The 23,623-nt window shown below is 41.3% G+C and overlaps 1 protein-coding gene across 2 annotated transcripts; it reads left to right on the forward strand.

Moving 5' to 3' along the window:
* Nucleotides 1-1,405: 1,405 nt before the first annotated feature.
* LOC131223620 (uncharacterized) lies at nt 1,406-22,832 on the forward strand. 2 transcript variants are annotated; one of them, XM_058219069.1, is made up of 4 exons: nt 1,406-1,556; nt 6,692-6,928; nt 10,418-10,500; nt 22,580-22,832. In XM_058219069.1, exons 2-3 carry the CDS (start codon nt 6,773-6,775, stop codon nt 10,472-10,474), a joined length of 213 nt encoding a protein of 70 aa, XP_058075052.1. In that variant the 5' UTR covers nt 1,406-1,556; nt 6,692-6,772; the 3' UTR covers nt 10,475-10,500; nt 22,580-22,832. The 2 variants fall into 2 exon arrangements, with proteins under 2 accessions (XP_058075052.1, XP_058075053.1); XM_058219070.1 differs by lacking the exon at nt 1,406-1,556 and adding an exon at nt 6,380-6,519.
* Nucleotides 22,833-23,623: the final 791 nt, after the last annotated feature.

The following is a 23,623-nucleotide window of genomic DNA, read 5'->3' on the forward strand; positions in this document are numbered from 1 at the left end:
CAATAAAAAATAACCCATCATGCTACAAGTTTCACCTCTTAGCCCTAGCTAAAAGGTTTAGCCGATCATAGACATGATTGACTAGGATCTTTTAAAAAAGCATAAAATATAACTAAAGAAGAAAAAAATTCTATATGATGGCTCTCCACACTGTCACCTCTGCTAGTGCATCCGACTAAGAATGGTCCGTCTTCTCTCTCTCCCATGTTCCTGCTCCCTTTTCTTCCTCAGATGATTCTCTTTTATAGCTGTAGGGAGGGCCTGCGAAATCTTTACGCAAGTCCTTGAGCGCAAATCACACCCTGTTTTACGTGGACCTGTTTGCTGCGTAGCCAAGATCGGAGCCACGTATCGAACACCACTCTACTTTCGAGAAATTGCTGCCAGCGTGGAAGGAGTTGGGTACACCAGCCAATCCGCTTCCCCTCGACATTCACCACGCATGAGGTCAACACACCAGCCAAAGGGGAAACGGATTGGCTACTCCCCCTGCCACCAGCCCGGTGGCTGATGGTTGGTCCTCTGTCAACCCCAACATGCCCCAACATGATGTATGTTTTTCATTCATACCGTTCATACATTTTTACAGATCATTTTAGGGCTAGATACAAAAACTGAGAGAGATATAAATCTCCAGTGGACACACCACAGGAAAAAAAATTATGATTGGATATCCACAACTAAAATCCTATTAAGGCCCACTGTACTGTTTATTTGACATCCAATCTGTTGATTAGGTCATACAGACCCAGATGAAGTGAAAAAACAAATATCATCATGATCCAAAACTTTTATGGCCCCCAAATTTTTTTTAATGGTCGACCTTCATTCAACACTGTTTCCGGTAATGTAATGTGGTCCACTTGATATTGGGATATACCTAATTTTTGGTATCATATCATAAAATGATCTATAAAAATATATGGACGGCATGGATGAAACACATACATCATGGTAGGGTCCACAGAGCACCGACCACCACCGATTGGCTGGTGGCAGGGGTAGCCAATCCGTTTCCGAGGTGGGGGAACGTGCTTCAAAAAGAAAAAAAACTGTGTTGCTCTGCCAGAGTGTGATAGATGATACACATGCACTTGTAAACTAATTAGAAATTACATGAGGAGTATAAAGTAACTCAAATAAGCCTGTATAAATTGTGGGTCCCATTTTAGATGTACCACAAACTAAAATTTACACTTATTCGATTAGTTTATTAACCGATTGAGAGTCATTTATTGGACGGTTAAAAATGAAAAATCCAACGGTTATATCCCACCAAACAAGAGTCCATCATTAGCAGGTTAGGATGGTTCAAGCTATCTGATATTTTTACTGCAACTGAAAGGAAGTAATTCCCATAACTTAATCGGTTTAACTTGAGTTAACGTATGCCACGTCTACATTTTCTAAGTGCCTGCATATCAAGCGTCATGAGCAGCCGGAGTATCAAATAACTCCCTTCCAGAAGCTTCTCTCTAAAATGGAGGACCTGCTGATTTTCTTCCTCGGAAACAGATACCGAAGAAAACTCGCGTTGGGTTTCAAGAAAGAGAAAGGTCGGTTGTCTTTCATTTTTCTCTATTTTATTTCTAGAATTTTGCCTCTTTTCCATGAAGATCTGAAATTGTTTAGCGTGCGTTTGGTTTCACCAAGTTTCATGAAATTTCTTGATATTTTGCACCTAATGAGACTGATTAATCATGAAATTTCTTCATATTTTGCACCTAATGAGACTGATTAATCATGAAATTTGTTGCAACCAAACGCACCATTAGTTTTTTATTTATGTATTTTGTTTCGTTGCCGGATACAGATCCAACGGTCGTGTATAGGTTCCAGTTCTTGTAATTGCGGTTATTCTGTTTGCAGAATCTTAGTTTTTTTTTTTTTTTTTGGATGCCCTAGAACTTGTTTCAGGAATTGAATTCAACCTCGTACGTTTATTTACAGATTATTATACAGCTAGAGAGACGCCTGTGAAATCAGAATTTATCAACTGCACTAGCCCACATGCATTGGAACCCTGCCGTCTACATGCATGCCGGTATATCAGATGTGTGAAAAATCTGATGGTTTCACCAAGTGGGTGTTGGGAACATGTGGTGGAAACCGAAATAAAACAAAACAGAAAGATCAAACTTCAAACTAGGCTCAAAGCACATATTGGATACGTTTTCCTTAAAAAGTGTTATTCAACCCTTCTTGGAATGAGATTGCTGTTCGTCTGGAATTTGGCCACGTGATGCACGTGGTAAGATGCGGGTGTGCCAGAACCGATTGGCTCCTGTTCAAACCAAAACTACTAACCCTCGGTGTCGAAATAGAGCTGTGCTTAGTCGAGAACACAGCATACCGTCTGTTGAGCCAACTGTCAAGTGTGATATCAGGCAATTTGTGGATGTTGGGGATATTCCTCTAATGAGTCCCTTTTTGCCTCGAGAAACCAATGACTTTCAAAGGTGCAACAACTACGTGGTTGAGCGGAAATAGGTCGGAAATGGACGTGAAAGTTGGAAATGAATGTGGAAGTCGAAAATGGATGTGAAAAGATGAGAACTTACCACTAAAGTCGGAAGCATCGACCTGGCTGAGAGCAACGGAGTGCTTCGTGGAGCAGTGCGCTAATGAGTGACGATTGATCAATACTGAAGATTACAAGCTACCATTGGGCCAACGTATAAGCATAGGTGGACGATTCCTAGAACTAAGATCTTCCTTCAAGTCCGGCACACAGGCATCAGATGGAAGAGAATTATAGCTAAAGCTAAAGCTAAGGAACCAATCTACTCATAGAGACTAAGGATAAATAGTTTGATGCTGGTTAATTGATAGGTTATTGTTTTGTTGATTGTATTCAGGGAGGCATCTTCATGCCCTCCTTTTCTATTTATAGGACTTTTGGTGTAATCTCGAAATCACGTGCTTGATACGCCCTTTTGGAGATTAGCTCAGTAATGAGTTATCGTATCAGTATCTCGCCCATGACACAGAGATCACATCTGTGCCATGTGGCCTCATCTACACTATTCATCTACTTCCAAGATATGACAATCCTTAATGGTTTTGCGTGTAGCAATCACGAAGAAACCATGATAGGAACTTTGGTACACAGGCTTGCAATTTTGGTAAGCTGCTTTTGTGAAAATAGATAACCCATTTCATGTGTGTACAAAGAGAATAATAGAGAATATAATTGGAAGGTCTTTGGAAAGAGCAATGGAAGATCTGATTAATCATCTATTTACACTAGGTTTTATAGAGAACGAAAGGCTGTGTGTTTTCACAAAGAGGCATTTTTGAACAATTATTTTTGTAACTTTTCAAAACGGTCATGTCTATTAATGAAGAGATGCAACTTAACTCAAATCGGGCGAATCAACCGTTTCTCATGTCCGAATGACACAACGATTGGATTCTGTTGGTCGAAACTTCGTAACGGTTGAATTTTGTCGGCCAAAGCTTTGTGACGGTTAATTTCTCTTGATCGATTAGTGCAACAACTATTTTTTACCAGCCGATTTTCACATTGGCCAATTTCTATTGGTCGATCATTAAAATGGCCAATCTTGCTCGTTAAGATCGATTCTGCAACGACTTAGCCTAGTCGCACTAGATCATGGTAGGTCGCATGGATGCGCCACTCGCGACACGATGCGTAGTGCGAAGTGCAAAGTGTGCGACTAGTGCCTTTGCAGCCTCACTGCGCCACTAGTGCCTTTACATCCTCTACAGTCTCATTGCCCACGCCGCGCGCTGCATTCCAATGCTCCGCATTGGAACACGCAAACTAGTTTACTTCTCTCTACAATATCGAAGTAAGGATATTAGAGAACTCAAAGCTTACAAACCCCTCTAGCTTTTTCTCTCCAAGCAATGTGAGACTAAAGATTTTCAAAGAATTCCACCTTTTCAAATGAAGTTTTGGAGGGAAAAATGGAATTCAAACACTTTCAAATAGAGATAGAGAAAAGGTGCATGTGCGAGAATTCTAACATTTCTATTATTTTATTTAACCAATCCCAAATGAGATAAAATCTCAACAGTTGGCCACATGGTATTATTTGAACTATGGTAAAGCTCTGATCATTGTTTGAGGCCATTTGTTATCTGGGTCCCACTCGTGCTTTCCCCTTTATCAAAAATCACTTTGATTGGGAGTTTCAACACCCGGTCATGGGTTCGAGTATCCGTAGGTGGTGAAATCCCGTTACGGCATGAGTGTGTGGAGTGTGTGTGCGTGTAAAAAAAAAAAATCACTTTGATTGGATGATCGTCCATTCATTGGTGAGGGGGAATGGATGGTTCATATTGTTTATACCTAAAAGCGTTTGATCATGGATCTAGACCATCCACCATGTGGTTCCTGCATTTCATTTCCAATCTCTCTCAAAATATCTCTTTGATTGGATGATCCTAACCATCTATAAGGAAATAGACAGTCTATATTGATTATACTACAAACGGTTTAATCATTGATCTAGATCATCCATCATGTAGGTCCCACTTTGATTGTCCATCCCTATGAAAAAATAGTTTGTCTAGTTGATCCTACCTTCCAATCAATCTCCAAGGGAAATGGATGGTCCATATTGATTATATTAAAAATGCTCTGATTAATGGTCTAGTTTGCCCATCACGTGGGTCTTGCCTTTGATTTTTTAAAATAACAAAAGATTTCATTTAAAGGGCATTGAGATAGCTTCCAAAGCAAAAAGAAAAAAAAAAAAAAAAGAAAAAAAAAGAAAAAAGAAAAAAAAGAAGAAGAAGAAGAAGAAGATGAAGAAGAAAAAAGGAGCTATCCTCCGAGCTGATGCCATAAAATGTAGGTTCCGAGCAAGGCTCTCCAAGCATTTGGGATGATCCGACCAGGAGCTAACCTCAGGTGGTTAGTAATCTCCTGTAAAATTAAGTGAATGGCGAAGACCTCACTGAAGGATGACCAAATATATAGCCACCTCGCGTGCGCAAGGGTGGCCTTGGACTTCACCGAGTTCGGGAGCTCGAAGCACCACAGACTCTGGAATTTGGTACTCTGCTCTAATTCAAACCAAGTCAGTATCTTGCAGCCTCGACCCAAAGGTGTTGATGTCCAGAGGCCGCTCTGTTGCAGGCTGAGCTTCTTGCCTCATCGGAGCAGACACGACCTCCTCCTCATGGCCACTTATCACCGGGGATGGAGGACTAGAGGGGATGCCCAACTGGGAGTCCAGGCTCTCCGGGATAGACTCCCCGTGGAACGCTTCGAACTCCAACACTCTGTTAGAGATATCCGACATTCCAACCAAGAAAAGAAAGGCAGAAAAGAAAGAAGAAAGCATAAAAGGCTGAAGAAGGAAGGAACTGGCCAGAGGAAGGAGAGAGAAGGATTTCTGACTTACCGGAAATTGCTTGCTCTGGTAGGCACAAAAAGCAGCAAAATGAAGAAGATCAAATGAAATAGGTCATGGCATCCCCCTCCCCTATTTATAAGCTCCTTGGTTGTGGCATTGAATGCCCACAGTCTGAAGAGGCATTACAACTCGTGCCTCCCTCCACGTCGCTATTCCTGGTACGCTAATTGACCCGACTATCGAGGAAGGACCACGTGTCCTCGCCTTATACACCGAAAGACGAAGAGGCATCGTTTCAGCGCATGTCTCCTCGTACGACTCATCATGATCATTAGTGGATTTGCCTCGATTCCCACACTTGCCACCTTTCCCTCTTCCACCATAATGACAAGTGCTTTTGACCTATCGAGCTCCCACACGTGAGTCCTCGTCCTCGCACTCAAGCATTAGTCTGAATCCTTTTACTTCCCGAGCTTCTTAAAAGCGCTTGGAAGTAGGGGGGCTAATGTTATGGGTAAAATCGGACTAACCAGGCAACAAGAATGGGATAGAAGATGCAAGGCAAGTTGCTCGGAAACAGAGGTCGGGTAAAGACCTCGGTCTGGATAGCTGAGCATGACCTCCATGATTAGTTCGAGCACTAACCACAAGCAGTGACCTCGGCTCTAGCTGACATCTCATTATCACGACCAACGAACGACTATGAGTACCGACTCGGCCTCGAGAATAGGCTCTGATCATAACCAACAGTTCGGCTCTGTAGGACTTTAGCCAAACCAACTTAGAGGTTGGTATTGACAGTCGACCATGCCGTCCTTGAAAGTCGACCACTGGGAGATCTACTTTCTACATGAGGATGGTTACTCCTTAAGATCTTTGCCGAGAATCATGACGAGAATAATGCCTTGGATCTCGAGAACAATTCCGTGTATGATACACGACTGTATGGCAGATTCATTGCCATATACGTAACTAGCAACAAAGGACTATAAATACAAACCCTACGCACAGTAGAAGGTATGCACAAAAACCCTAGTTCTACTAGACCCAGAGTGCCTGTTCTAACTTTGGCATCGGAGGGTCCCCTGCAGCAGCCAGGGTCCTCGTTGTGGTTTGGTTTTGTAAGTAGGTGACAGTCTAGAAGGGATGACCAGAAAACTACATCAATAGTATACATGATGAATGATAAGTAATCTCCCGTGTTTTCCTTGATTTGTGTAGTGTAAGCAACACATGCATTTTGACATTGTAATTTTGTTTGAAACATTGATATTTCAGTTGATAAAAACTCATTGGAAGAGATTTTATACCTTGCTTGTTATGCAAAGAGCTCAGTCCTTATTCTTGTTTCTTTTGTGCAGGGCATCATAAAACTGGATCCACTCAATTGTGTAAAGGGCAGTAGTGCCCATGACCTAACTAAAGATGGTAGAGACAGTTCTATGGCAACTGGCCAATGGAGTCAAAAGAGGTGTGATGAGAAGACGGCAGTGGTTCAAGCAGAAATGGATAGAATGACCAAACTTCCTGCACACAGTAACTATGCAACACATCGCATGCGTGTACTCAACAAAATTCTGCACCTAATTTCCATTCAGGTGAGGAGGATCTGGAATCTCACATTCAAATGATATCCAATATGCATTTGATTACTTTAGTAGTATTACTTGCATTATAATTAAATCTCGGATGTTGATGCCAATGTTCAAAAGGTGTGCAAGGCAGTGTTTCAAATAGTGTCCGTAGCGTAGCGTGGTCGTAGCGCTACGTAGCATCCCAAATAGCATAAATCCCTTGTAGCGTACACTACAGGGGTCGTAGCGTACACTACAGCTACGTAGCGCGTAGCATCCATAGCGTAAGCTACAATGTATTATTTTATTTTATTTTAATTTTTTACTATTTTTTCACATTTTCTTTGTTTCTAATGTCAAGGAATGTGACACTTGTATTGTACTTGATACTTTTTACCTATGGGATTTTTATTTCTTTTCATAATTGTGACTTGTGATTTCAATTAGACATTATTAATTAAAGTGGTTTTCTTAGAAAGTTGTTGATGTGATAATTATTTGATTTGGCTTATATATGTGGATTGGCTTTTGATAAACGATAACTAATAACTTTTTTGAACATGCTTATAATTGATAAAATGAATAATCTTTTAGGCATTTTTATATTTTTTTCCCTTTTTTTTTTTCACTATTTATTATATTTGTCATATTTTTAAATTAAAAAATAGAAGTATCATGTAGCTTACGCTACATCTACGTATTTACGCTACATGCTATAAAGGGCTGAGCGCTACGCATCACGCTACCGCTATTTAAAACACTGGTGCAAGGTGACGCACAAGTTACAACACAACCTCAACAGCTTGAAACACTCCCCTCAAGGGTTGATGCCTGCGAGGCATGTGCCTCAAAACTACAAGGCGAATGCTTCATGCCTCAAAACTGCACCCATGATTTTTATCTCCATACTTTGGGAAAAGTTTCTATAAGGTCGATCTTACTGTAAGTTATGGTAAGGTCGAGCTGTGGGCCCCATTGTGATGTATGTTGGGCATTAAACCATGCATCTGGTGATTCCCCTCCTAAACATGGGATGCTCCAAACACCAGCCGTTTCCGGACTGCAACTCAGGTGGGCGACACCATCTAGAATAGTGTAAAATTTGCCTCAAACATCTAAAATCACTTCGTGGGGGCACACCAGAGTTTTGGAATGGCCTGAAATTTGGTGGAACCCCTCATCCAGGTGGGACGCACATAATGGATGGGTGAGATGTCTGAACCACATCTTTCTGGGGCCTATAAAAAATCAGGAGGGTTTTAATGAGTGGCATCCACTCTCAGCCTGTTGTGCCTCATCGTAGTTATGGATTGGTTTGGATGTTGGGCTCTAGGCCTTATAATGGTATGGATGTCCAACACACCTCATGGTGACTGTGAGGCTCACAGAGGTCAACCTTATAGGAACATTTCCCCTGGGTTTATTGACCCCACACAAGTAAATTGTTGTGATCATGTTTTACTGTATCCGAAAGGAAACAGAAAATCATAAAGGGATAATACCATTTGATTGGTTTGTCATAATTAATGCTGTCAATGGGCCAGCATACTCAAAATTTAAGCTGACTGGCCTGTCAGGTCCACATCAGTTCAAAATCTAGGCTGAAAACAAACCCAGGCCTGGCCCATTGACAGCCCTACTTGTAATTGAAGTAGATTGTAATGATAGCCCTACTTGTAATTCAAGTAGATTGTAATATGATTTTTGGGTTCCATCTTGCTACACATTCATTGAAAAATTGATTGGCAGCAAGTTAGAGTGCATTCAGACATGCCTTAAATTGCAATTCAGATGCAAGTTGGCTAAATGATTTAACCTCAATGATGTTTGAGAAATTGAATTTATTTCAATTGTATTGGCTTGAAATCCCATTTAGGGCCCTTAGACACCATTTGTTATTTTCTATTCCTAGTAGAAACTAGAATTGCAACTTTAAAAGTGCGGTAAGAACCTCATGTTGTCGACTAATTATATTTATCCAGTCAAAAGAAATTTTTTACAGGCATAGGCTACCAAATGTGGGTGCATATATGGATGATCCGTATGTTATCATTTTGCCCTTTCTCCAAGAACTTTGGAGTTGGTTTTTAAACATAGGCACACAAGTTGTCACCGAGGCAGGTACATGCACCCACATTGGACCAAAAGTGGAAAGGGCAAGCCTAAGTAGTTGGCTTTAAATAATAGCAGGGACCATGCTGATACACGTTCACCAAACACCATTCACATGTCAACCTGATCATGCCAAACCTTTTATAGTGTAATTTGGTCTGTACAATCGTTTTTTCCTTTTTGCCATTGGTCAGATGGTTACGATAATTTGATCAAAGCGATAATTGAGAGGCATGGGTAATCAAAAGTGGGCCGCACATGAAGAATGATCTACATCAGTGTCTGGAGCTTTTTTAGTATAGTTCAGTATATACCATTCATTTCCTAGCCATGATTGGGTGGTTAGGATCAACCAATCAGAGTGAATATTCAAGGGGATTGGTAATCAAATGCGTGAATCCCATGATGGATGGTCACCTTTTCAATTGTGATCAATCTGACTCCATTGGTCGAATGGTGAAAACATCGTTCAGTAAAAGTGATTATCGAGAATCATGGGCAAGCAATATAAAGAAAGTCCTCTGCTTAATTAATCTATTTTGGACTGTTAGGATCAGCCGTTTGGTGCCACTTCTGCTTTGTGGATCTTCCACGATGGGGCCATTGATTGTCTCTCATCACTGTGCAAGGTCCCTATGATACCACGAAGATTGGGCGGATTACAATTTAAGTGGTTGATGGGGCTTTACAAATGTGCTTTCCAAGTCATTATACATGATTGGGCTATACAAACATGAAAGTTTGCTGCAGCTTCCATGCAAGTGTCACACGATTCACACCATTTCCTAGTATTTGTGAAATTTCATAATCTGAATTGAATGATCAGCCCTTGAGTTGAGATATAGTAGTATTGCCCTTTTACTGCTTCGTCACCAATTATGCATGTTATGCAAAATGATCCCTTAATTATTTGAAGTTAATCAAGATGCACATAATGTACAAAAATTAAGATTTTGGTCTACTTATTACAAATAAGTTGGAACCTTATGCGCACTGGATTAAAATAACTTATCAGTCTTGAAGATTGCTTCAACTCGAGGGTAGTATTAGATTCAACCTTTGTATGCTTAAATTTGATTTCCTTCATTTGATATTCTGGCTGCTGAATAAGAATGTAACTTTGCATCCTTGAGCACAATTTTTTTTATTCCTCTCTAACAATTTAAGTGAAGGGATGGACGGAAAAGAGAGCATCTAAGAATTTTCCCTTAGAAATGTGCACTTTCTAGTTGTTTAAATTGGCTCAAATTGCTTGCATCAGTATATTTTATGAAGTTTCAGTTACTGTCATATGTCATCTCTGTCTGTACAAGTTTATGAAATTCCCAAGTTAAAGATTTCAGCGTGTTCATCTGATGTTACTTTTCGTGCGTTCTCACTTTTCTTTTTAATATTTGGCAGAGGAGTTCCTCACAGGATGAGGAGCTGGAGCTGCTTTTTTCTGGCCTTTCTTTGTGAAAACTGAAGTAACCTGTATAAAACTGGTCAGTTTTTTCTAGAAATATCTTGCTAAATCTGATTTCGCTTCTAGTTGTATGATTTTTGTGAGCTTTGCTAAGTGCTCACGTGTCTGCAACAAAGCTCAAGTACATGCATGGTATGCCAAAATGGTTATGTAATGGTAATGGTTACTACTGTTTGTGTTATGGGGCCGAAACAGTTGTTACAGGAAAAAAGGCCCGTAAGAGGGCTGAAGCAGATTTTTCGAAAAAAGAAAAAGAGAGGTTATGGTTCGTGTTGTAACAGTAATGGCGGTGGCCATTGAAGCCACTGTTACTGTTATGGAATACCCTGAGTACATGCCACACATGTCAGCATGGCACATATGTCCAAGATCCAATCCATCCATCAGGTTGGTCAACCTTGTACATGTTTTCCCAAAAATAGATCTGGTTTGCTCAGCATTTGGGCATCAATGTTGGGAACAGGTGGATGGGTTAGAAAACTTTAGCCAACTTTTTCAGAGCCATACGTTTGATTTACAAATTTTGGCCCACCTGACCAGTGGATCAACTTGATTCTTGGGCTAGGGCATTGATATAGTGATGCCTGCCGGTCTAACTGATGGATTGAATCTCAGACCTATCATGTCATGCTGGCACTTGTGTGGCGCATACATGAGCTTTATTGCACATGCATGTGGGGTTAGCAAAGCTTGAATTTTGCAATTAACAGCCAATGCTTTATACAACCATTCTAACTGAAAAATACGCCCACCTGTTCACAATCGCATATACAATCTACTGCATACCTAAAAGTGGAAATGATGTGTATATTTATTGCCAATGCTCGTGGATCTATTGACACCATACTGACAAGCTTAAATTCTTACATCCCTTTGAGCCATGCAAACAGGACTCTTGCTACTTCCATTCCAAAATACAAATAGCTAACAGGTGCCAATTTGGAAGACGTTTGTGAGATCCAAACTGCACATTGGGTGGCCCTGCCATTCAGATGCTCTGGTGCAAAACTATGCCATTCTGTTTGCTAGGTGGACCATATATGTGCAAAAGAAACAGACTTTAGAAGAAATTAATCGATGGACTGAATCCAACATATGTATGTGGCTTGCAAGATGAGCAGATTGGCTTATTTCTTGTCCTAGGGCATCTTTAGCGATGGGCCCTGCTAATGAGCAGCTTGGATCTCACACAGGTGCCACTTTGGCACATTTGAAGCACCAGCATGGTGAGCCCATTCTCATTTGTCAATCATTTTGCTTCTTAATGATGATGTTGAGCCCTAAACTCTTATTCTCAAGATCATATCTGGGAAAAAATTCGACTGCTGTTAAAATTTTATGAACAGTATGAAAATTCCAACTGGATGTTGTAGTGGAAAATTATGGAGTTGACACTAACAAATGCTGAGAAAACCCAAGGATGGGTAGAAAGTCTATGGTTTCAGTCATTCAAAGCACTTCTGAATTTTATAGAAAATGACTCTAGAACTAGAGATTCTGCAGAAGGCTGTGCTGATGGGGAAGGTTGTAGTTACCCTTCCCCATGTGCGCAAATGCATGGTCTCTACTTTTTGTTGGAAGCATAATTCCTTGGATGGAATTTTCAAAATGGAACTTTAATTGCTAAAAAATGAATTTGCAAATGAATAAAAGAGAATTTGGTACGAGAGTTGTTTTTGCGGCGGATTGGCTGCTGGGAATTCCGGTTCACGATCTTTAAGCTTTCTTTGTGATTGGAGGGTCTTGTCCTCCCCCAATGTCTTTGTTGAATTAGTCTAGGAATTGGGTAGAAGATAGAGCAAGAGAATTCTTCTCCTCATGAGTTCACCAAAGCTGGTGCTCGAAACCCGGGGGTTGATCCACACTCCTTAACCTTTTAGGATTGAGACATTCCCACGACTTTAAACTCTAGAGCCATATACTGTGTGGTCTTTTCATTTCTTTCGTGAATTTTGCAGTAATTTTAGCCATGGTATAGCCTAGGCTTCTATACCTAAGGCTTAGAGAACTCAAGATAAAGACCAATGTTACCTAAATTGCCAATCCCCCTAGGTTTTGCGTTCCGATTTACAGGTCATTTGCAATCCGGAATGCTATGTTTACGGACCTGAAATTTTTTGTTCTGTTATGTTAGTGTTGATTAAGATGTAATATAAATTTAATTTGGAGAATAGATGTTTATGTTTTCATCATCGTTAGCATCATCATCTAATGCTTATCCCTACTAATTGGGGTCGACCACATGATTTGTACTCTTGCTGTTCCACTATATCAACGGCCAAACATCAGTTGGACTATAGGTCACCTCTGCCCATGTCCTTTTGGGCTTTCCTCTTGACCTTTAAAGCTTTCAACTTGCAGTTGCACCAACTCCAATCCAGCGCAATTCTTGGTCTCCATTGCACATGACCAAACCATTTAAAGTCTGCATTCCCTCATCTTATTACCTAGTGGTGCTGATTCTAAGTTCCCTTGGGTGCCTTCATTTCTAATTCTGTCCTTCCTCGTCTTGCAACTCATCCATCTCAACATTCTCATTTCAGCTACACTCATCCTATGATGTGGTTCCTCAACTGCCCGACATTCTGTGTCACGCCCCGAACCTGGAAATTGGATTCACAGGAATCCTGATTGCCGAATCCGGTGCTGACAGCCTTCGTAGTACCCCATTCTTGGCTCCTAGCGTTCATACGCCAGATTTCGATCCTGGGATCCTACAAGGAGGATTTTTTTTTTTGTACATTTAACTCGTAATAAGCACAACCACAAGATTACCCAATTCACAAAAGCAACATCAACATTACATATCCACTAATATAATCATTTGAGTACAATGCTGAAAGGGAAATACAAAAAAATCAAAAATCAAGCTCCAGAAGACCGCTGCACGCTCCAAGCTCAACACTTCTGCAATCTAACCTCACCTGCACGCATCTATCGTGCATAAGCTTATAGAAAGCTTAGAGGGTGGTGTAGGTGTGTGCACAAGGTAAGTGCTAAGTATTCAACGCAATGTCATAATCATACAATATCGAAATAGGCGTAAGGTCATGAATCATATGGTATCAGAGTAAGAGAAAATACTGACAAGCCCATGAGTCAAGCAATTTCAGAATACGCAATACAGATCAACTATACCAATGAGGAGTCATAAAGAGTCAAATATCAGATGCCGTATCTAAACCATATAAATGCAGAACACAGGTAACCCAAAATGCTAAGTACTGCAGATGCAATGTAATATGCGGTGCGAATGGAATGACCATGCTGGAGTGTGGAGTCGGGATGATAGTACGTAGTATCGCAGGCTGCGGAGTCCACCACAAGGGACTTCTATCCAAACTAGTCCCATACCTAAATTTGGATAGTCAGACTCAGTGTGGTAAACTCCTGATCTCAGGTTAGTCGCGCGCCCAACCGAAATCCTGGCCATGCGAAGGTACACAACAATTAGTTGCGCACCACTAGCCCAAGTGGATAGTGAATAAAATGAATGTATAAGTATGCAATTCCTACTCAATAAGTCCACAAATCAGTACGGTTCCTCTCTGGGATCATCACCCGGGTCTATTACACTCTACGCCAGCTTGCCGTCCCTATCCAAGCGCACAACTGGGTAAGTGGAAGAGACCTCACTATCTGCCTGCCAATATTGGGCCTGGCTCGTCAATAGCGGACCCATTCTTCAAGCTGGTCAAACTCAACCTAGACATTGCCCCCTCATTCAGACGGGTAAGGTCACACCCCTTCCCAACCGACCACGAGACAGTGGGAGACGCGGCCTACTGGTATACGGCCCTCATGCGCTCATATATCCACTCGATCTCGACGTTGGGGCGTCTCCTGACCACAGAGGTTTAGGGATTTTCACCCAGAGACATCTATGGCGCCCATATGCTAGAACCAAACATTTCCGATGTTCCATTTGGTCATCCAAGATATGCCTGTGGAGGCTACGGCCCTGATGTCGCTAGGGCGTACAGTAATCATAATGTGAGATGCATGAGTCATACAATCCAGTCATGCATCAATCTTGCGCATACCGCGTGCTCAAGTGAGATAACCTCCGCCTATCAGTGAGTCTCATAACAACATGCTCAATGACATATGCAATGATCAATCACATCTCATAACCAACATACAGATGATGCGTATGGGCATGTATCATAATGTTATGCTGTCACATACTCATAATCGGTATCAATAACCGGCATCGACCATCAATCACAACAATGTGGACATTTAACCAAAACATTGTCCCCCAAGGAATGGTGGACCCATGGCCTCACACTAGGGCCAAACATACAACACCATGGGTCCCTCTCAATAGCGTAATACACACCACGATGGACCTTTCACATGGGCCTAACATACATCACAATAGACTCCATCGCCTGACCCTCCAATGCATCACAATGGGCCTTAACTATGGATCGCATATACATCATATAGGTCTCGACAATCGGCCTCGGCAATCAAAATCGGCCTCGGCAATCAGAATCGGTAATCGGCCTTGATTGATAATCAGCCTCGATCGATATTCGGCAATCGGCTAAGATAGATTAGAATCGGTAATCGGCCTCGATCGATAATCAGCCTCGATCGATATTCAGCAATCGACCACGACAATTGGAATCGGTCAATAATCGGAATCGGCAAATCGGTCATGACAATGGCACTGATAACCAACAGATAAACAAAGCGGGGTCTATAAATGATCAGCCGATCAACCATAGTATAAAGATCGGTACTCGGCCGTGGTTATATCAAATCCGAAAGCACGAAGCCATCCGTCTACGGCGAATGGGCCCCACTTATTTGGGTTAAGCCACGAAGAGAATGAGCCTAACAAGGCCTAAGAGAAGGTCACAATGTGGACATCTAACCGACATTGCTCCCAACGAGTGACCCACATAAGGCCAAACATATAGTGGGCCCATGGCCTCACACAATGATCTCATAAATCAAGCGGGTCGTATCACATGGGCCTAATGCACATCGCTATGGGCCGCCTCACATGGGCCGGAAATACATCTCAATGGTCCTCATCATATGAGCAGGAATATATCACAATGGCCTCACTAAATGGGTCGGAAACACATCTCAATGGGCCACAACGTATTGGCCGAGTATACATCTCAATGGGTCATGACCCATGGGCCCCATTACATCATAATGGGCCGCAACCCGTGGGCCTCAAATACAATAAGTGGGCCACATCAATGGGCCTCATACACATCAAGTGGGTTGCATCATATGTGCTACACTAATGGGCCTTGCCCATTGGCCTCGGATCTATCACAGTGGGCCACGTCTCATGGACCTAACAAACAGATGGCCCGCACATGGGCCAAACACATCATAATGGGCCACATACGTCACAATGGGCTGTACTAATACATCAAGGTGGGCTTCATTATATGGGCCGCACCAAAAATCATTCCAATAGTTGTAGGTATAACATGGGTATCACTACACCTAATGGCCCACGCATGATGATCAGCACTTGTACAAACATATCCATGTAAATCGGCGCCAACCAAACATTGTCCAGCACTATCCCAACATTATGGACGGTGTGGATACAAAATACGTACATCTAGGTGGGCCGCACAAGTGGACGGTGTGGGTGAAGTACACACAGGATGGTGGGCCTGTACAGTGTAGGCAGGCCCAACACATGTAGCAAGTGGGCCCTGCGCCATCAAGACGGGTAGACAGTGTGGATATACAATACATTTATCATGGCGGAATCACACATTGAAAGGGGCCTTATATACATCATATTGGGCCTCGACCCATGGGCCCCAAATACATCTAATGGGCCGCATTACAGGGATCTCATATATAACAAGGTGGGCCTTAACAATGGGCCATAAATATGGTAAGTGGGCCACACCACATGGCCACGTGTATATTAAATGAGTCACACTCAAATATAAGTGGTGATAATGATTTCCACTCCTAAAATTTCCAAGGCCTGCCATAACATTTATTTCCCATCCAATCTAATCATAAGATCTCAAGGATTTCAAAGATAGCCGTTCAATCCTCACCGCGCACTATGGTCCACTTGATAAATAAATCTGTCTTATTTTCGTCCTAAACCTAAAAATCATTTTCCAAAAATGGTTGGACGGTTGGATGAAACACATGCATCATGGTGGGTCCCATAGGGATGGAAGGTATAGATAAGTCACATATTTCGTGATGGAGGTCCACAATTGTGGACACAACACATGCATAAATGGGTCTTAAGTAAGACCCACCAAAATGTTTAATTTCCACCCAACCTAGGGCCCAACATACTGTCCATCCAAACTGGGGCCAACATGATGTTTATTTTCCATCCAAACTGGTCATAGGGTCACATGGGCCTAGGGCCCACTGTAATATTTATTTGCAATCCAATCTATTCATAAGGTCACGTGGACCTTGGGCCCACTGTAACGTTTATTTACATCCAACCTGTTCACAAGGCCACGTGGACCAGGGGGGTAGGGCCCACTGAAATATTTATTTGCCACCAATCTGTTGATTGGTCACGTGGGCAGGAGACCACCGTGATATTTATATGCCGTCCAACCTGTTTATAAGGTTACTTGGACCTGGGCGTGGGGGTGGGGCCCACCGAAACGTGGTTCACAAATCCAGCCCACTCATTATGTGAGTCGCACCTGGCTGACGGTCCAGACCAAGTTTCAGCAACATCCAAAACTCAGGTAGGCCCCACCAAGTGATTTTATATGTTTTAGCATGTCTTCGCATGATTTTAAATGATGTGGCCTACCTGAGTTCCGTATAAGGCTGATTTTTGGGGTGGACACCTGGTCTGAGTGGACCCAACAAGTGCATGGTGTGAATGTTCGAAATGCATCACAGTGGGGCCCATAGCTGGGGCTGTGAGGCCCAGCTCGTCCGTCCGCCCGCCCACTGACAGTGGCAGTAGCAGATGCTGCTGCCTTCTATTCCATTTTTTTTTTTTGAAAAACCAAAGATCTGATGGTTTTTGATAGATGGGGCCCACCACAGACGAATCCATCCCAGCCATTGGTCCCTGTGGCTCGATACAATCCCATCGAGTCCATTATTGGATGGTTTTTGCTATACAGGAGCATCAGGGAGGTATTTTAATGGTAGGAAACTTGTTTGCTATGCTACGGCCCATCATAAATTTGGATTGAGATCATTTTTCGGCTCAACGCCTAAAATGATCTGGGAAATAGGATGGTCGGCTTGGATTATATAAAAACATCAAGATGGAGCCTGCATAAGTGGCCCACCACTCCCTTCTCTTTTGGCTAGCTCGTTACTACACTCCCATGTCAGTTTACACTTCACTATTCGCCAACGTCCAGCGTCCAAGGACGCTGGACGACATACATAAACACATCATTGTGGTGGGTCCCATGTGGACGTGGCCCACCAACATATATACATATAATATATATCTTATATTATATATATACAATACATATTATATTATATATATATTATATATTATATAAAATATAACATATAGAAAGAAGGATGTATTGGGCCCATCCAAACAATGGATGGTGTGGATCATCACCTGCAATAGGGTGGGCCACACCGTCTGATGTAGATAGACGGGGTAGATATAACACATATTGGTGGGATCCACACCATCACAATGAGAGAGAGAGAGAGAGAGAGAGAGAGAGAGAGAGAGAGAGAAATATACGGTGAGATAGAGGGACCCTGCCACTATGGGCCCATCTTGCTTAAATTACATACATCAAAATGGGTCCCGCCAACAAGTGGGCCCTAAAATCGAAAATAATGGTAAATCACCCACCTTATCTTCCTTCTTCTTGGTCCCTTAGACTCCAATGCTTCTTAGCTTGCCTTTTGATGGAGGTTGATGGGAGATTGATTGTGTAGATGAAAGATGAGAGGGTGTAGATGGAAGACGAGAAGGTGGACCACACTTGTGGTTTGGGAGAGAGGGGTTGGACGTGTGAAATTTTTTTGTTGATTGAGATATTTGAGAAGTGATGGGTGATAAGAGGTGATGGAGTGATGGGTGATGTAAGGAGAGGTGATGGGAGGTATGGTTTGGTTTGAAAATTGGTAAAAGAGGGATGGGTAGGGAGAGAGAGAGTTGACTTATGGAAAAGAGAGAGATGAGTTGCATGTACTTGACTTGTACTTGAGGTATGGAGTGTACTTGATTGATTGATTGATGAGACATGTGGTAGAGATTCCCTCATAATTCGCAACGCGCGACGTTTCTTCGGAATAAACGTAGATTGACATCTTCTAGCCTGGGTATCGGTTCGGTGCGCGAGTCGCGGCGTTGGAACCGCGGTGACGGCGCGGTCACTAGGGTACAAGTCTCGGGTTGATCCGACTCGGATTGACAGGACTCGGCTTAGGATCACATGCAAACGTCGGATAAAGGTCGAAGGTTGCTAAAATTCAACTGGGAAGATCGCGGAAGCCTACGGAACGGTATGGTCTAAGATACGGGGCTTACATTCTGTCCTATAAAGCATGGTTGGTCTTATAGCTTATTCTACAAAGAAAGAAAAAAAAAATCCTTATTTTGAGTGGCACACAACGATCGCATAAAACTCCCAAGGCGCATTTCAATTTCTTCCATCCACCTTGAACTCTATGGGCAACATCCTTCTCTCTACACTCTATGAATTATTGAGCCAATATATTGAAAGTTATCATTTTCAAAAAGTTCTTTGTTAGCAGTCCTAACCAATTCCTCATTACCACTCTTATTCTTACCAAAATTGCACTCCATATACTTTGTTTTAGTTTGACTAATTTTAAAGCACCCTCCTTATATGTTTACGCCCCCTCTCGCCTTGTCAATCAAACTATGTCATTTGAAAACAAAATACACTATGGGTTCTCTTCCTATGAATGCCTCGTTAACCATGGTATGCCAAAACGGTTACGTAACGGCCGTCCAGTAATGAATCCGGTCATAAACGTTTCACGTTACGGGGCCGAAACGGCCATAATGGCTGTTATAGAAAAAATGACATGTAGCGGCCCCAAAATGGTCCCCAAAACTACTACTACTACTTCTTCTTCTTCTTCTTTTTAAATTTTTTTTTTTTTTTTTTTTTTTTAAATTTGAATTTTTTGTAAGACCATAACAACCGTTATGGTCACCGTTACTGTTATGGAACACTTTGTTGTTAACTCGTCCATAAACAAGGTGAAAAGATACAAGCTCATTGCCGATACTTGGTACAAGCCTATAATAATTGGGAACTAATCTCTCTACTAGTGGTCCTCACATTTGTTACCACTACCTCATTCACATCCTTAATCATGTCTCACTCATCACTTTTGAAACTCCTTTTTTTTTCTAACACCAACCAGGTTCCACTCTCTAGTGACCCTATTGTATGCTTTCAAGTTAATAAAGTTCATGTGGAGATCGTCCTTTCCCTCTGTATCTCCATCCATTGTTCAAGTAGGAAAATAGCTTCCGTGGTTGATCTCGTTGACATGAAACCAAACTGATTTTTTAATTTATTAGTCTCATGCCTTGGTCTTTGCTTAATCACCCTCTCTCATAGTTTTATAGGATGACTCATCCCAAAATAGTTCGTATGTCTCCTTCATTCTTATAAATAGGCACCATGGTACTTTACCTCTATTCGTTTGGCATTTTCTTCTACGTTTGAACCACTTTGTCAACCAAAATAGCCTAGTATTTCCCATGCATTTCCAAACTTCTAATGTTATACCATTTAGTTTGAAGGCCTTTCCTGTTTTCATCTTTCTCAAAGCTTCTTTCACTATATATATATATTTGAATTGTAACATATCATATAATACTATCTATGTGGGATCTATAATAATAACATTCACTGTTACATATATAAATTACATAATCAATTCGTAAATAATGATGTGTTGTATATATTTAATGTATTCGTCTCATTCCTCAGTTTTTGCTTAGTCACTTTCTCCCATAGTTTCATATGATTCATGAGTTTGATCCCAGAATAGTTAGTGCAACTTTGTATTTTTCCTTTATTCTTATAACCGGTTATTTTTCTTCCATTCATCATGCATTTTCTTAGACCTGTAAATCTTGTTAAACAACTTTCTCAACCACAATAATCAATATCTCCCATGCATTTCCATATCTCTATTGATATATCATCTAGTATGATGGCCTTTCTTTTTCATCTTTCTCAAAACTTCTTTCACTTTGATACATGTGCTATATGATCATTTGTGATCTATGATAATAATACATTACAGATATAAATTGCATTATCTGTTTGTATATAATAATGTATTGTATATATTACTTCAGTGATAGTCATGATCCTACCCCTAGCTTACCATGTATTGGAGGAACCAGTGTACAACGCACCTATTCCTGTACAGCATACCAGAACGACCTTCGATCTGGGCAAAGATCCCTCCCTTGGGGAAGAGGGGTATCTATTCATAGAGTTAATGTGTGGTAGGTTGGTAGCTAAAGAGAATTGTATGAGAATGGGCCAAGCTTCCAAATCCTATGATTCCTTGAACTTAGGACTGCCATCACACACCAAGGATTGGTTGGGAGTTGTTTGGTGAAAAGTTGGAAGGGTGCGTCATAATTAGTAGGTGTTTAAGGGGTATTTTGGTTGAAATTTGGTCAAAGAAGTCAACTAAAATGGGTTTTGGGCTTTGGATTTTCACGCAAGGGCATAAATGTTACTATGAATCAACTCTCCTGCACGAAGGTTGCCTGATTTTCTCCTCGCAAACCCTTTAGTTTTTTTTTCCTAAAGATCTCATTACTCAAGTCTCAGTTTTGGGTGATCTTGGGGCCCCTTTGGATGTGAGTTACACAACTACAAAAGGGGGCTTCTATGAAAAGGGCTTTCCTGCCTGCTTTGTTGGTCTACCTGCTGAAAACAAATGGGACTGATTCTCGGCTGGTGGGCTTTTTAGCACCTATTTCCACGCTCAAAGTGGTGTTTGTGTTCGGCATCAAAAGCCCCTTTTGTGGGTGCATCCAAATGGGCCTTTGGGCTTGTTGGAAAGCCTCCTTGATAGCCTCACCAATGGTTTTGGTTTGGTATCAGAATTTGAAGGGTTAAGAAGACATGGGCTTTCATTTTTCTGAAATCTAAGTCTAAATTGTTTTCGTGCACAATTTGGTAATTTGATTACATCTGTGCTTGGGGATTGGATTGGGTTGCTTATGGGCTTGATTTGCAGCTAACCCTATGGGTTACAGGGCAAAAGGGCTTCTTGAAAATAGTTAGTGGTAGTAGGAGATTTCGAGGCTCAAAGTGGAAGTGTGGAAAACAAGGGTTCTCTAGGGCATGAAAATGGGATTTTCCTGTCCCAGAGACTCTGAAAGCCCACTATCCAGAATGTGGAAAGCCAATTTCTGCACCTTAAGAGTCGTTGACAATAAAAAGATGGGTGTGGGCTTCAAAATTTGGGCTTATGAGATGTGCATGCAACATCTCTTGGGTCTTTTCTGGATATGTTTTCAAGGTCTTTGGAGGATATTCTACATTTTTGGTTGCAAATTGTGTTCAGGAGATGCTCCTAATCCTAGGTGAATTTAATTCCTTCATTGGTAGCCAACCTGGGGTAAAACATTTCATATTTTCATGAAAATCCTCTCCCTTTAACATTACTGGTTAGTCAACTCAGGGTAAAACATTCTAGATTTTTAAAACATTTCCCTTTGACATTACCATTTAGCCAGCTTAGGTAGAAAATTCAGCATTTTCTAAACATTACCCTTTGACGTTTTGTATTTTCAAAACCTTTCACTTTGTCATTAATGGGTAGCCAGCTTAGGATAAAACATCCTAGGTTTTCAAAAATAAAAAGCAAGGCCATCCATTTACTAGGGGTCAACTGGAACAAATGATCTAGACCACACATACAAAGTGGAACCTCTACAGTTTGTCTAGACAATCACAAGCATTATTGATCACTGAAATGTTTAGCACTTTTCACTTATTGCTCAATTAGTGATTTGTGAACAGAAATTTCTCCTCCTTGTTGATAAGCATTTGATCAGTTTTGCCTTTGGAGTCCTTTCATATCACATATAATTCAGTGAATGAACTTCTGTGCAGAACATGCGGTGCAGTTTCCATTTCTATCCGATCATTACATGAGAATGACACAAGCATGTGTGGATATTCTGGTGTTCCCGCACCTATCACTCGTGAATACACACAAGCTTCTGTGTTTGCCTATTTGGACGTACCTTGTACATATAGACTTTAGCGGTAGCATCTTCAAACTAAAACCCTTGTGGGGACAGATTTTTGGTTTTCTTGTTAAGTGAGAACTGCATCCATTTATGGTTTTCTTTGCTTCTAATCAGTTATAATTGCATCTATCATTATTTGTAGCTTAACCCATGTTTGCTCAAATTGTCTGCCCGGCGGTTGTTGGTGCATAGCCATGAAATTTCACTGGTTATGCAAGTCTAACCGTCCAGTTGTTTCTTTCAATGAACTGTTGAAGCAAAATGCCCATCCGTGAAAATCCAATGACCTATATCAGATGGTCCAGAGCAGCTGATCATTGCGGTTTTTGGGTGTACTGTGACCATTGATCTCATGGTTTGAGCAGCATGGGTTGGCTAAGCACATGTATATTCATAATAGTTGTTTCATTTATGTGGGTCCCAGCTACATAATTCTCCCTGTGATTCCCTCCTATCCAACAGAAGACAACCCAAATGTGATGTAGCCGTGATGATGGCCACCGTTTGTGGGGTTTTTATATCAAAGTATTTTTCCCAAAGTAAATTCCGAATGGTCGCTGAACCTTCTCATTTTATAGGAGTGCAGCTCTTGGAAGGATTATGAGTGAAAAATGATCAAATTAGTTTTTTTTTTAATAATTAAATTAGTAAAATTGCAGCGCTGGCTCTCTCCTTACACACTACAAATCCAGAAATGTGTGAGAGAAATGAATAAATCATCAGGTAGGTCAGGTCATTGGATTGGACCATATCTCAAAATTCACATAGATTGGGACATTCTTGCTTTTGAACCAGATGCTTTTAAAACGAAAACGTGATGGTTAAGGGAACTTTGATTACTTTTCTCATGACCATCTATTTTCTTTCCACATCAGAGTCCTCAAATGGAATGTTTAGGATTGTG

Source organism: Magnolia sinica, chromosome 13 (genome assembly GCF_029962835.1).
Source record: "Magnolia sinica isolate HGM2019 chromosome 13, MsV1, whole genome shotgun sequence".
NCBI lineage: Eukaryota > Viridiplantae > Streptophyta > Magnoliopsida > Magnoliales > Magnoliaceae > Magnolia > Magnolia sinica.